Source organism: Lithobates pipiens, unplaced genomic scaffold (assembly GCF_037356315.1).
Source record: "Lithobates pipiens isolate NorthernLeopardFrog02 unplaced genomic scaffold, aLitPip1_a1.2 Scaffold_13, whole genome shotgun sequence".
NCBI lineage: Eukaryota > Metazoa > Chordata > Amphibia > Anura > Ranidae > Lithobates > Lithobates pipiens.
In genome coordinates, this window is record NW_027507718.1 from 182,047,398 (window position 1) to 182,063,414 (window position 16,017).

The 16,017-nt window shown below is 46.7% G+C and overlaps 1 protein-coding gene across 1 annotated transcript in view; it reads right to left on the bottom strand.

Moving 5' to 3' along the window:
- The window catches only part of CIB3 (calcium and integrin binding family member 3), a 168,417-nt gene that overhangs the window by 34,975 nt on the left and 117,425 nt on the right, over positions 1 to 16,017 (bottom strand). Inside the window, exon 3 of the mRNA XM_077478546.1 lies at positions 1,854 to 1,965. Coding sequence (XP_077334672.1) covers positions 1,854 to 1,965 — 112 coding nt within the window. The remainder of the gene's footprint in view (positions 1 to 1,853; positions 1,966 to 16,017) is intronic.

The following is a 16,017-nucleotide window of genomic DNA, read 5'->3' on the forward strand; positions in this document are numbered from 1 at the left end:
CCAAACATTCCAGAGTATGTAAACCTTTGACCAGGGTCATGTGGGTAATTTCTGTTGTCATTATGATTTAAAAAGAGGAAACACAGTTGATTGATAATTAATGACTTCAGCCAAACACTAACCATGAGTGAAAGGAATGTTTTTTATCATTGATATTCTCTGAAAAATGGCCAAGAAATCATAAATTCTGCCAGGGTATGTAAACTTATGAGCACAGATATATATATATATATATATATATATATATAATTAATAAAAATATATATACATCTAAAGCTGGCCATACATGGTGATTTTCAGATGCAGGCACTATTCAGGTATTGGGTATATATTTTACATGTCCTAGGATATATCCCTATGAGAAACTTACTTTTGAGTCACTGCATCTAAACAGGAGATCTTTACAGAAAACTACACCGCAAAATTACAAATTTGAACTTTTGCAGAGAAATTCCAGGTCTGGCCCAGAGTCTGATATGGATTTTGTGGGAACTCCATGTTTTTTTCTTAATACCACTCCTTAAAGTGGAGTTCCACCCAAAAGTGGAAGCTTATCTGCTTCCTCCCCCCTCCAGTGCCACATTTGACACCTTTCAGGGGGGAGAGGGGAACGGGTACCTGTTTTTGACAGATACCTGTTCCCACTTCCAAAAGACTGTGCTGCGGTGACGTCCCTCTGGAGTTGCACCCCCTACTCCTTCTTCCGCCACCGGGCCAGTTAGAAAGCACAGTGTGCTTCACGCATGCACAGTAGGGAACCAGCTGTGAAGTCAAAAGGGAGTCGCATCCAATTTCTATAAGTGTGAACCCAGCCCTAGGCAATTTTTTTTCTATTGATGAATGGTAATGCTCATAGTAGAATGTTCTTATTGCTGTTTTTCTCTTATGATCAAATGTTAGGGAATGCTACATTTGCCTGGCGAAAGGCATTAAAGTGGTGTTTCCAAAAAAAAAAAAAAATATATAGCTTAAAATTCATAAAAAAATTATTGGAAAAAACATTTTTTTTACTCACCTCTAAATGCCTGTTGCTAGGGGTCCCTCGTAGTCTGCCTCCTTCAGTGTCTGGGCTGGTGACATCACTTCCCCTCAGTGCCGCACAGTCACCTAGGACCTGTCACGTGTCCCAGATGACTGTGCGGTGTATCACAGCACGCGCCGCTGCTCGCGCATGCACAGTAGTGCGAGCGAAGTGGGGAATGAGTGGGGGCTTCGTTCCCCCGCATCACTGGACCCTGGGACAGGTAAGTGTCCGATTATTAAAAGTCAGCAGCTGCAGTATTTGTAGCTGCTGACTTTAAATTTTTTTTTTTTAGGGGGCACCCCACTTTAACAGAAACAATTACACACATATTGCAAGTATTATGGTTTGAGACATTCGCACAGCAAATTTTTTATAAATGGGCCTCCAAGTGCTAAGGTTTTGGCTTTCAGTTTGTGTAATGTACTAAAATATCATCTGACAGCAGATCCATTTTCATAAAATTTTTAGTAAACTGCTCAATTGTGTTTAATCTAGAGCTGACTTTTACATTTTTCTAAAAAAGATACATACTGTACTTTATGTTACAATAATTTGGTTGTTCTGTTTTTCTTTTGAATTATGGAAACTTAAATGTATTGTCTGAGTTCACTCTGAGAGCAACAGGTTAAACAAAGTGCAAATCAACTCTTTATATGAAACTGAGATGGTCCCCCGCCTTAAAGAAGAACTTTGGTCTTTACTTTGTATTATGTTAGGCTTCACTTATCATCCCAGTCCTGCCAATTAGCACATGATGAATAATGAATGAAGCACAGGATTAGAATGACACCTGGCAACCTTTTCCGTTACTGCTTTTTTCATGCTTTACCTTTAGTTCTGGCATGCTGCCGATGAGTTCATAAGGAATCCTCACATCTGGTTTATTTGTGTAGTCTTCTGGAACAAGTTGTGGTGCCAGGTCTCTGTATCTGTGGAAAAGTCTGAAAGAACAGGGTGCACATTTAAAATCCACCATATCAAGTTCAACAACAAAGCATCATGAAGTTGAATACTGCAGAAAGGTCCATGAATGCTAAAAATGAAGAAATCTAAAAATATAGACTCACTAGACTCAATTCAAATTGGCACTACTTCACCTTGTCCACAAGATTCAAATATCATGGTGTTGCTGTCAGGGATAGGTAGTAATTCTACAAAGAAGTGAAGGTGTACAAGAGTGTAGAAAGAGTCCCCAGTTGTAGTTCTCCTACCTGCCACAAGATGCTCCTGTGCCTTGGCTATGAATCTGCAGCTAGAGCAAGGAGTTTTGATAAAGCCTTTAAAGTTATAGTCTTCAGTCTGCAGAGCTGTAATATATAAAAAAGTTGGCGGGGTAGCTGCAGTCATTGACCTAGATACAGTGGGATTAATTTACTAAAACTAGACTAGTGCAAAATCTGGTGCAAATCTACAATCAGCTTCCAGTTTGTTTTGGCAAAGCTTAATTTATTAAGCTGAAGTTAGAAACTGCTTGGCTACCATTTACAGCTGCACTCTCCAGTTTTATTAAATCAACCCCACTGTATCTCTCCTTATTCACTATATTGGGCCTGTCCAGAGCCAGAATGTGGTCAGGAGTAGGGATGAGCTTGGTGTTCGAGTCGAACGCATGTTCGAGTCGAACGCATGTTCGACTCGAACACCCGGCTGTTCGCCCGTTCGGCGAAGCCAGAACTCTGTGGGCCGTTCGCGCCAAATTCGTGTGGCGCTCATGGCCCACAATGCACTGCGCCATCGCAGTGCATTGCTGGCTCATGATTGGCCAAGTATGCACTGTGACCCCGCATGCTTGGCCAATCACAGCGCCGGCAGCGAGGAGAGCCATGATTGGCCACAGGCAGGATGCCTGTGGCCAATCATAACTCAGGTTGTGTAGTACACGCCCCACACTATATAAGGCCACCAGCGCGACGGCCTTGTGTAGTGTGTTGGCGCCTGTAGGAGTTAGTGGGTGTTCTCTGTGTACCTTCAACGCAGTATACACCGTCCGTTTTCCACCGATTTAGCGTTCTTGCTTTTCTGTAATTGAGCTTTCAGACATCTGCAGGAGTTTCTAGGTGTTGTCTGTGTGACCTGAGTGCAGTATACACCATTATCCAACTATATAGCTATATTGCTCTGCTGTAATTGAGCTTTCAGCCATCTGCAGGAATTTGTGGGTGTTGTCTGTGTGACCTGAGTGCAGTATACACCATTATCCACCTATATAGCTATATTGCTCTTCTGTAATTGAGCTTTCAGCCAGCTGCAGGAGTTTGTGTGTGTTGTCTGTGTGCCCTGAGTGCAGTATACACCATTATCCACCTATATAGCTATATTGCTCTTCTGTAATTGAGCTTTCAGCCAGCTGCAGGAGTTTGTGGGTGTTGTCTGTGTGACCTGAGTGCAGTATACACCATTATCCACCTATATAGCTATGTTGCTCTTCTGTAATTGAGCTTTCAGCCAGCTGCAGGAGTTTGTGAGTGTTGTCTGTGTGCCCTGAGCGCAGTATACACCATTATCCACCTATATAGCTATATTGCTCTTCTGTAATTGAGCTTTCAGCCATCTGCAGGAGTTTGTGGGTGTTGTCTGTGTGACCTGCGTGCAGTATACACCATTATCCACCTATATAGCTATATTGCTCTTCTGTAATTGAGCTATCAGCCATCTGCAGGAGTTTGTGGGTGTTGTCTGTGTGACCTGAGTGCAGTATACACCATTATCCACCTATATAGCTATATTGCTCTTCTGTCATTGAGCTTTCAGCCATCTGCAGGAGTTTGTGGGTGTTGTCTGTGTGACCTGAGTGCAGTATACACCATTACCCAACTATATAGCTATATTGCTCTCCTGTAATTGAGCTTTCAGCCAGCTGCAGGTGTTTGGGGGTGTTGTCTGTGTGACCTGAGTGCAGTATACACCATTATCCACCTATATAGCTAATTATATTGCTCTTCTGTAATTGAGCTTTCAGCCATCTGCAGGAGTTTCTAGGTGTTGTCTGTGTGACCTGAGTGCAGTTTATACCATTATCCACCTATATAGCTATATTGCTCTTCTGTCATTGAGCTTTCAGCCATCTGCAGGAGTTTGTGGGTGTTGTCTGTGTGACCTGAGTGCAGTATACACCATTACCCACCTATATAGCTATATTGCTCTCCTGTAATTGAGCTTTCAGCCAGCTGGAGGTGTTTGTGGGTGTTGTCTGTGTGACCTGAGTGCAGTATACACCATTGTCCACCTATATAGCTATATTGCTCTTCTGTAATTGAGCTATCAGCCATCTGCAGGAGTTTCTGGGTGTTGTCTGTGTGATCTGAGTGCAGTATACACCATTATCCACCTATTTTGCTCTTCTCTAATTGAGCCATCTGCCATCTGCAGGAGTTAGTTGGTGTCGTGTGCCTCCAGCACAGCACAGTATACACCGGTATCTACTCTTTAATTCCTGTTGTTCTATAATAAAGGCATCTGCAGGAGTTAGTGGGTGTTGTGTGCCTCCACCACAATATACACTACCCAATTGCTGGTTTTCCCATCTCCCTTCGGGCCATTACCATGTCTGGAAGGCCAACAAGGAGAGGCAGACAGGAACGAGCCGATTAAAGAGGGCAAACAGGCTCTGTGTCTAGAGACAACAGTGCTGGTCATGGACGCGGTGCATCGTCATCAGCACATGGCCATGGGACACGCTTGTCCTTCTTTTTGGCAGCTGGACGTGTTGAGCCGCATCATGCCGAAGACTTGGTAGAGTAGATGACCAAGCCCTCTTCATCCTTCTCATCCTCTCTCACCCAGGCTCAGGTTACTAGCAAAGCAGCTGCCAACGCATCCGCTTCCCTCGTCTCAATGTCATCATCAGTGACTCCTTCCCTAGACTCACCATGTCCCCCTGAACTCTTTGAGCACAGTGTTGGGTACATGCTCCAGGAGGATGCCCAGTGTTTTGTAGGCTCTGATGATGATACTCAGCTAGAGGAAGGCAGTAGCGTGAGTGCAGAGAGAGGGGATGCTCAAGAAGGACAGCAATCTGGCAGTCATGTTCCACAAGCTGCAGCATACTGCCAGGTTTGCTCCAGCGATGAAGAGGGAGGGGATGATGAGGGCACTGACTCCACATGGGTGCCTGTTAGGAGAGAGGAGGAGGAGGAGGAGGCACATCTCCAACGAGGCAGGATGCCCTCCGAGGGCCAGCTTAGGGGCAGCACACCGACTGAATCCCACCGCAGAGCTCCGCCTGTGCAGGGCGTTGCCTCTGCATGTTAGTCTAAAAGTTCTTTGGTGTGGGCCTTTTTTGAGACGAGTGCATCAGATCACACCGCTGCTATTTGCAACATATGTCTCAAGCGTATCTCACGTGGCCAAAACATCAGCCGCTTGAGCACCACATGCTTGACCAGACATATGTTGACCTGCCATGCAGCTTGTTGGCAAGCGTACCTCAAAGACCCACACCAAAGAACAAATCTCCAACCCCACTAGACCTTCAGTCCTCTCTGAAACCTGTGCTGAGAGGAATGAAGGTGTAGATTTAGGTGTGTCACAGCCAAGTGCTTGCGGTTACTGTGCTAGCAGTACATCCACGTCCGATTATAGCAGGCAAATTTCCCTGCCCCAGCTGCTGGACCGTCGAAAGAAGTTCAATCCCAGCCATCCACATGCCCAGCGGTTGAATGCTAGCTTGGCTAAATTGCTAGCACTTCAACTGCTGCCTTTTCAGTTGGTAGACTCCGTCCCCTACTTTTTCTCATGGAAGGCGATTCCGGTACTCTACCGGCATGTGGAAGGCTATGTCATTGCCTCGCAGGACAGGGCAGTCAGTGGTAAGGTGCATAATACCGCTGACTCATGGTCCAGCAGGCATGGACAGGGACGTTACCTGTCTTTCACGGCCCATTGGATCACTCTTCTGGCAGCTGGGAAGGATGCAGGACAAGGTGCAGTAGTGTTAGAAGTTGTTCTACCACCACGCCTCCAAAATGCTTCTACTGGTTGTTACACACCTTTTTCCTCCACCCCCTCCTCTTCTTATTCCTCCATGGCCTCTTCCAGTGCTCTGTCCTCTGAACCAGCGGTTCTCCGAAGGCGTTCAAGGGGCTACGCAAGTACGAAGGCAAAACAATGCCATGCCGTGATTACGCTGGTTTGTTTGGGGGACAGGAGCCGCACTGGGGCAGATATTTTGTCAGCTCTGCACTGGCAGGCCGAGAGGTGGTTGACGCCACGCCAGCTTAAGCCAGGATTGGTGGTTTGCGACAATGGCACCAACCTCCTCTCCGCCCTCCAACAGGGACAACTGACCCATCTGCCCTGTGTGGCTCACGTCCTTAACCTGGTGGTGCGGCGGTTCTTGGGCAGGTATCCGGGCTTACAGGATGTCCTGAAGCAGGCCAGGAAAGTCTGTGTGCATTTCCGCCGATCATTTAATGCCTGTGCTCGGCTGGCTGAGCTCCAAAAGAAGTTGAACCTGCCCAAGAACTGCCTTATATGTGATATGCCCACCAGGTGGAACTCAACGTTGGCCATGCTGCAGTGGCTGCACACGCAGCAGGGGGCCATCAATGAGTACCTGTGCGACTACGGCACCAGGACAGGGTCGGGGGAGCTTGGTTTTTTCTCACCACGCCAGTGGGGCATGATCAGGGATGCATGCACTGTCCTGTCACCGTTTGAGGAGGCCACAAGGATGGTGAGCAGTGACAGTGCATGCATCAGTGACACTGTACTTCTTGTCCACCTGTTGGAGCATACGCTGCATGGAATAATGGACAGGGCACTTGAGGCAGAACAGAGGCAGGAAGAGAACTTCCTTGCCTCTCAAGGCCCCCTTTATCCAGACAGTGTTCCTGCTGTCCCACCCATCACACAGGAAGGGGAGGAGGAGGAGGAGGAGGATGATTGTGTCAGCATGGAGGTGGAGGCTGGCACTCAGCATCAGCAGCAGCAGCAGCAGCAGCAGCAGTCTTGTAGGGATGATTTACAGTCCCAAGAAACCTGTGGACTTGTACGTGGCTGGGAGGAGGTAGCTGCGGATCATGTTGTCCTTAGTGACCCAGAGGACTCCGGACCGAATGCCTCAGTTAACCTACGCTGCATGGCCTCCCTGATCCTGCAAAGCCTGCGGAAGGATCCTCGTATTCTTTGGATCCAGGAGAGGGACCATTACTGGCTGGCCACTCTCCTTGATCCATGGTACAAGGGTAAGGTTGCCGACCTTATCTTGCCGTCGCAGAGGGAGCAGAGAATGAGACATCTCTGGGAGGCCTCGCAGAAAGGTCTGGGAGGTTACAAACTCCTGGTCCTGGATGATCGGTTTCAGCAACCATCGCCAGCGTCTGATTTACATGGTGCAGGAATACCTAGGGGCAAGGTCAGACTTGGACACCTTTCCCACCGAAAATCCTCTGGCTTACTGGGTCTTGAGGATGGATCACTGGCCAGAGCTTGCACAGTATGCAATTGAGCTACTGGCCTGTCCTGCATCCAGCATTCTTTCGGAACGCACCTTCAGTGCTGCTGGTGGCTTTGTTACAAATCACAGGGTGCGCCTGTCCACCGACTCGATTGATCGACTGACCTTCATAAAGATGAATCAGTCTTGGATCACCCACAGCTACCAAGCACCTGAAGCTGATCTAATCGAATAATTTTTTTTGAAATATCACATCCCTTCAAGACTGCCTATGCTGATACTGAGTGACTGTCCTGTTATGTTAACTGTCTATCCTCTTCCTCCTTCGCTGATATCTTGGAAGAACATTTTTGGTTCTGGGTGATGCCACCAGCCCAATTTTTCTGCCCCTGTTTAACAGGGGCGTTTAATTACAATTTTTGATGCAATGCTTTGCAGCAGGGCTCATTCCTGCACTACAACTAGAGTATATGGGAGAGGTTGCAGTGTCGTGGCACCAGCACCAGTGCCTAAGGCCCAATTTTTCAGCCCCTGTTTAACAGGGGCATTTAATTAAAATTTTTGATGCAATGCTTTGCAGCAGGGCTCATTCCTGCACTACAACTAGAGTATATGGGAGAGGTTGCAGTGTCGTGGCACCAGCACCAGTGCCTAAGGCCCAATTTTTCAGCCCCTGTTTAACAGGGGCATTTAATTAAAATTTTTGATGCAATGCTTTGCAGCAGGGCTCATTCCTGCACTACAACTAGAGTATATGGGAGAGGTTGCAGTGTCGTGGCACCAGCACCAGTGCCTGAGGCCCAATTTTTCAGCCCCTGTTTAACAGGGGCATATAATTACAATTCTTGATATAATATTTCACAGCAGGGCCCATTCCTGTGCCCACCGAGAGTAACTGTGAGGACTTATAGTGTTGTGGTACCAGCACCAGCACCACAACCACCAAAGGCCCAATTTTTCTACCACTGTTCAACAATGGCATGTAATTACAATTCTTGATATAATGGTTCACAGCAGGGCGCTCCATCGCCCACCAAGAGTCACTTTGAGGACTTACAATGTTGTGGCAACACCAACACCTTGTTCCGCCATTTCTGCAGAGCATATAGGGCAGGCCCCTACTTTCAAACATCCAACTTACAAACGTCTCCTACTTGCAAATGTGAGATGAAAAAAGACGGACGGCAAAACAAATTATACAGGAGTGATAACTCCTTCCCTATGTTTTCCAAAAAGCTTAAAAATAGATTTTTTGACTGGAGCTACACTTTAAAAATGTACCAGTTCAAAATTACAAACAGATTCTACTTAACACAACAAACCTACACAGTTCCTGTCTTGTTTGCAGCGCCTGTATACTGCTGTTCTGAGTATATAGGGCCTGGGGGCACATCGCCTTTCCTTTTCTTAATATGGGTACGAGGTTCCCCTTAATATCCGTACAAGACCCAAAGGGGCTAGTAATGGGCAGGGGGGGCTACCCATGCCATTTTTCTCAATGATTTTCATCCATATTGCCGGAACTAGATATTACATTAAAACCACGAGTAGTTTTAAATGACTTTTTTTTCCGTTAGATGTCATTTTGTGCAGGGACTGTTCCAAACACGGGAAACACGTGGCACTTCATAGGCATACTATAGACACTCCCCAGGCACGATATTTAAAGGAATTTCACTTTAATCGTCATTAAGATTAGTCCCCCCTGAAAAATCGCCCGTTTTTAACCACTTCCCACCCGGCCAATGCACATATACGGCCGGGTGGGAGCCGCCTACTCCTGATATGACGTTCAGGAACGTCATTCAGGAGTAGCGGGATCGCGCGCGCGCGCGCCCGCGCAGCGGCGCGATCCCGATGCGCCCGTGTCACCCGGACACGGCGCATCTCAGATCGGCAGGAGGGCTCTGTGATTGGCCCTCCTGATCACATGACGGCCGTGTCCAATCACGGCCGTCATGTGATGTAAACAAACAGCCGGTTGCTAGGCAATCGGCTCCTCCTCTCCTCACACAGAAGTCATCGCTGTGGAGAGGAGAGCAGATCGCTGCAGCCGGCTGCTGATCAGTGAGTATGGGCTGCTTTTTACAGCTTTTTACTCACTGATCACCAGTCTAGTGTACACAGTAAACACACCACACAGTAAACACATCACACAGTATAAACACAATGTCCCCACACATGTCCCCAAAACATACATGTCCCCAAATAATAAAAACACATGTCCCTAATAATAAAAACATGTCCCCCACATATGTCCCACTAAAATCACATGTCCCAATGATTATCTGCACACATATGTACGTGATCACCTGCACACATATGTACATGATCATTTGCGTACATATGTCCGTGATCACACAAACCAATTATTATACACTTAACGGATTTTTTTTTACCAAAAACATGTAGCAGAATACATGTTGGCTTAAATTTATGACAAAATTTGATTTTATTGGATTTTTATTGAAGTAGAAAAAAGAAAATAGTTTTTTTTTTCCAAATTTCCGCTTTTTTGCGCTTATATCGCAAAAAATAAAAAACGGAGTCGTGAATAAATACCACCAAAATAAAGCTCTATTTGTGCGAACAAAATGATAAAAATTTCATTTGGGTACAGTGTAGCATGACCGCGCAATTGTCACTGAAAGCGCTAGAGCGCTGAAAGCTGAAAATTGGGCTGGGAAGGAAGGGGGCGAAAGTGCCCTGTATTGAAGTGGTTAAAAACATTTTAGGCATTGACCCATGTCCTCTGGGGCAGGAGCCAGGTCCCCAAACCCTTTTTAGGACAACATCTTGCATATTAGCCATTAAAATTAGCACTTTATATTTCGAACGTTCGAGTCCCATACACTTCAATGGGGTTCTAAAGTTCGCACGAATTTGCGGTCCGTTCGAAAGTTCTGGTGCGAACCAAACCGGGGGCTGTTCGGCTCATCCCTAGTCAGGAGCATGTGAATTGGGAGTTAGTGGTGGCTGTATTCTCCCCTGGTGGAATACCAGGTCATTCTAAAACCCCCTGCCAGGGTGCAGGTCTCATCTCTTGCAATATCTCTTTATGAAAAGTTATGGATAAGGATGAGCCGAACACCCCCCTGTTCGGTTCGCACCAGAACCTGCGAACAGACCTAAACTTCGTGTGAACTTTAGAACCCTATTAAAGTCTATGGGACTCGAACGTTCACAATCTAAAGTGCTAATTTTAAAGGCTAATAAGCAAGTTACTGTCCTAAAAAGTGTTTGGAGACCTGGGGATGAGCTTCGAGTTCGAGTCGAACTCATGTTCGACTTGAACATTGCCTGTTCGCCTGTTCAGTGAACAATTTGGGCTGTTTGCGGCAAATTCGAAAAGCCGGAACACCCTGCACAAGTCTATGGGAGAAATCTAAAGTGCTAATTTTAAAGGCTAATATGCAAGTTACTGTCCTAAAAAGTATTTGGGGACCTGGGTCCTGCCCCAGGGGACGTGGATCAATGCAAAAAAAAGTTTTAAAAACTGCCGTTTTTTCAGTAGCAGTGATTTTAATAATGATTAAAGTGAAACAATAAAAGTGTAATATTCCTTTAAATTTCGTACCTGGGGGGTGTCTATAGTATGCCTGTGAAGGGGCGCATGTTTCCCGTGCTTAGAACTGTCCCTGCACAAAGTGTCATTTCGCAAGGAAAAAAAGTCTTTTAAAATCACTTTCAATTGTCGGCTCCCGTAATACAGAGAACACTCAATTCATTCATTGATTAAAAAAAAAAAAGTGTGGGGTTCCCCTAAATTCAATTTAAAATCCATACCAGACCCTTTATCCGAGCATGCAACCTGGCAGGCCGCAGGAAAAGAGGGGGGATGAGAGAGCGCCCCCCCTCCTGAACCATACCAGGCCACATGCCCTCAACATTGGGAGGATGCTTTGGGGGTCTGTGACCCCTCAAAGCACCATGTCCCTATGTTGATGGGGACAAGGGCCTCATCCCCACAACCCTAGCCGGTGGTTGTGGGGGTCTGCGGGCTGGGGGCTTATCAGAATCTGGAAGCCCCCTTTAACAAGGGGACCCCCAGATCCCGCCCCCCCCCCTGTTTGAAATGGTGAGGGGGTACAAAAGTACCCCTACCATTTCACAAAGAAAGTGTAAAAAATGGTTAAATAAGACAAACACACTTTTGAAAAATTCCTTTATTAAAAAAAAAAAAAAAGATCCCAGCGGTGCTAATCCACTCTTGCTATCCAGCGATGGATGATCATCTCTCTGGGGTCCAGCGATGGCTGATCTGATCCAGCGACGGGTGATTTTCAGTCCAGCGCTGTCCATACATGCATCCGTCTTCTGTCTCCACTGCGGAGACACTGCGGAGATTCCAGCACTGACGGAAACCTGCGTTACATCAGAGGGGGGCGGGGTCACCCATACGTCACTGGGGAACCCCACAGCTTCCCTCACCAGCATCAGAGGGGGCGGGGTCAGGTGACGGGTGGCCCCGCCCTCCTAATATAAGAAATGTCAGCGCTGGGATCTCCGCAGTGTCTCCGCAGTGGAGACAGAAGACGGATGCATACATAGACAGCGCTGGACTGAAAATCACCTGTCACTGGATCAGATCAGCCATCGCTGGACCCCGGAGAGATGATCATCCATTGCTGGATAGCAAGAATGGATTAGCACCACTGGCATCTTTTTTTTTATTTTTAATAAAGGAATTTTTCAAAAGTGTGTTTGTCTTATTTAACCATTTTTTACACTTTCTTTGTGAAATGGTAGGGGTACTTTTTTACCCCCTTACCATTTCAAACAGGGGGGGCGGGATCTAGGGGTCCCCTTGTTAAATTCCAGACCCCCACAACCACCGGCCAGGGTTGTGGGGATGAGGCCCTTGTCCCCATCAACATGGGGACATGGTGCTTTGAGGGGGTCACAGACCCCCCAAAGCATCCTCCCAATGTTGAGGGCATGTGACCTGGTACTGTTCAGGAGGGGGGCCGCTCTCTCGTCCCCCCCTCTTTTCCTGCTAGTTGCCAGGTTGCGTGCTCGGATAAGGGGTCTGGTATGGATATTTAGGGGGACCCCCACTTCAATTTTTTTAATTAAATTTGACGTGGGGTTCCCCCTTAATATCCATACCAGACCTGAAGGGTCTGGTATGGATATTTAGGGGGACCCCCACGTCAATTTTTTTTTATTTGACATGGGGTTCCCCTTAATATGCATACCAGACCTGAACAGCCTGGTAATTGAATTTAGGGGAACCCCACGCTTTTTTTTTATCAATGAATGAATTGTCCGCTCCATAATACAGAGAACACTCATTGAGTGTTCTCTGTATTATGGGAGACGACAATTGAAAGTGATTTTAAAAGACTTTTTTTCCTTGCGAAATGACACTTTGTGCAGGGACAGTTCTAAGCACGCGAAACATGTGCCCCCTTCACAGGCATACTATAGACACCCCCCAGGTACGAAATTTAAAGGAATATTACACTTTTATTGATTCACTTTAATCATTATTAAAATCACTGCTCCTGAAAAAACGGCCGTTTTTAAAACTTTTTTTTGCATTAATCCATGTCCCCTGGGGCAGGACCCAGGTCCCCAAATACTTTTTAGGACAGTAACTTGCATATTAGCCTTTAAAATTAGCACTTTAGATTTCTCCCATAGACTTGTGCAGGGTGTTCAGGGCTTTTCGAATTTGCCGCAAACAGCCCAAATTGTTCACTGAACAGGCGAACAGGCAATGTTCAAGTCGAACATGAGTTCGACTCGAACTCGAAGCTCATCCCTAGTTATGGACTGTTATTAACTTGTTTACGCATTGTGCCACCAACACCATGCATGACAGAACATGCTCATCCTAGTTAGGTAAATGTTCTTTCTAATGAGCCTGGTGTGGATTTTGGTTTTTCTGTAGCAACAGGGCGCTAGTCTTAGACATGGACTTGTGCCCAGGGAAAGGAGTAGGACTAGGTATGCAAAGAGGTCATGGGTTCTGGTCAGGCCAGGGTGGGTCACTCACAGGGTATCTTTGGAAGGGTGAGGCTTGTAGGTTTCTGCTAACTAACCACAGGAACCTTGGTGGGCCCCATGCTAGAGAATCACAGGTGCCTTGTGCATCGCCCATGCTGGTAAGGAAAGAGTTAATGCGCACAATACGTGGTTCTGTTACATTACGCATGGTGCCACAAACAGGATCCAAGATCCCAACTAAATGGAATTGGCCCCAAGAGGGAAGAGCTACCCCTGTGGCAAGAGTGTTAAACAGGACATAGCAAGAGAGAGACACACAGACACTGTCACTCCTAAGCACAAGTTAGCAAGATGATGTTAGGAGAGGGCTCTCCTCAGGTCACAGTGGAAGCATGCTTTAGCCTGGGATCCTATTTGGTGGGATGCCCGGGGTAATGCATGAGAGGCTCAGAAGAAACCCTTAGACCATATGCCTTAGATGCACCTTAATCTCAAAAGAAACCACCCTCTAGGAGTGCTGCAGAGTGTGCAGTTTCTAACCACTAGTCAACAGAATGGCGTGATCCATGAGAACTGGGCCTGGAAAATATAGGGGCCACTCCACATGAGGGCTCAGACTGAGGCCTAGTTATGGGTCTCCACCCTACCTTATACATTCTAGTGGAGATGTGGGATATTTCCTTATCCAGATTTTGAGTTAGGCATCCCAGTATTCCATTGCCAATGTGAGTGTGGAAAGGGATACCTCTGTCAGGAGGGGGACAGTCTCTTCTCTGCCAACAGAATGGTAAAGTTATAAGATGTCTAGGCAAAACTACCAACCCCTAATGACTGCCAGGTTCTGAAAAATACAGATTTTTCCCAAGACGGAGCCTAGTTGCATCTAGCATTGCCCACAGAGGAAGACAAGTGTATTGATGTGAGCCCAGTGGAGGGTTTGTCTGATATAGTAAACAGGGAGGAGACTGAGGTACCTGGGGAAGCAGAAGCCAGTGCTGAATTAAGTAGCTAAGCGCTGATTTTCCTGCAAGACTTCGATGAGGGGCCAAAGGAGGGACATTCTGCTGCCCAAACTGCTCTAGGTAGGCCAAGTAGTAGTTCCCCTTTGGGACTAATGTGTGCAGGACCTCTAACTGCCAACTGTGAAGGAGCAGGCATGTGAATTGTTCAGGTTCTCATGCAGTGCTACCTCAATAACTCTTTCGCTATGGAGTATGGCTAATAATTCCCAAATATCTTGGTGGAGCTTTTTGATTGTATAGAGCAAGAACAGATTGAGCGGTTAGAGCAGGCAGTGTGGAAATACCTGGGTGTACCCCGCCAGCAGTGTATCTGACAAAAAGGGATTACCGCTCCAGCCTCTCAGACACACCACAAACGTATATCCCTAATGAGACACTCAGATACTGGCTCTGCGCAGTGTAGAAAATAAAAAGAAGTTCCTGGATGGCCACACGTCAGAGAAATGGCATCTTTATTGGTCGATAAAATCCAAATGCAGTCACATATCAAATATGGAAAAACAGGATAAAACAGCTAACATGTTTCACACCTTTTTCTGGCGCTTATTCATAGCTATCTTTCAGCAGTGTATCTGAAGAGAACTCAGCAATGAGACATTTTGAATTAAGTCATCATTAGTTGTACTGGTTATCTTAATAGGAAGGTTATGTCCAGCTGAAGTAACGTGTACAGTCCCTGGCTACACTGGCGAGTACTACCTCAACCACTTCCTTCTTCTTCTTCTGCCAGGACTGCTACCACTGCACCCATAGTCAGGGTTCCTACTCTGGAAAGACTCTCAGGAGACCAGAGTAAATTCAGGTCAGCTGTACTTTGCCCTGCAACCTTGAACTTTTGCCCTGGAATCCACCAAAGTCTTGGGCCCACCAGATGCTGGAAGGAAGTGACATACAGCTCCAAATCTTGTCTACCTTCTTTGACGATATGACTCAGTTGTATGATGATCTGAAACCGACTGCCACAGCAAAGGCTGCCCTCCATGCACTCAAGCAATGCCACAGAGCGGCCAAGGACAAGGACTATGTCAGATACTGGAGTGCATGGGTGTGCGCATAGGCAGCACTGATTGGCAGCATTGATGGGCAGTAATTGGCAGCACTGATGGGCACTGATAGGTGACACTAATAGGCATCACTGATTGGCACTGAATGGAAATACCAATTGGCACTGATAGGCAGCACTGCTAATGCCACCTATCAGTGCCCATCAGTGCTGCCTATCAGTGCCAATTAGTGATGCCTATTAGTGTCACCTATTAGTGCCTATCAGTGCTGCCTAATAGTTGCCACTGATGATAGGCAGCACTGATTGGCACTGATAGCAGCACTGATTCGCAGCACTGATGGGCACTGCTAGGCAGCACTGATGGGCATATTGGCAGCATTGATTGGCACTGATGGGCAACACTGATTAGCACTGATAGCGGCACTGATAGACAACACTGATTGGCATAATTGATTGGCACTGATGGGCTGCACTGATGGATGCAACTGATAGGCAGCACTGATGGGTACTGATAGGCATCACTGATTGGCAGCATTGCTTGGCATTGATGGGAAAATACTGATTGGCACTGATAGCGGCACTGATGGGCACTGATAGGCAGCACTGATGAGCACTG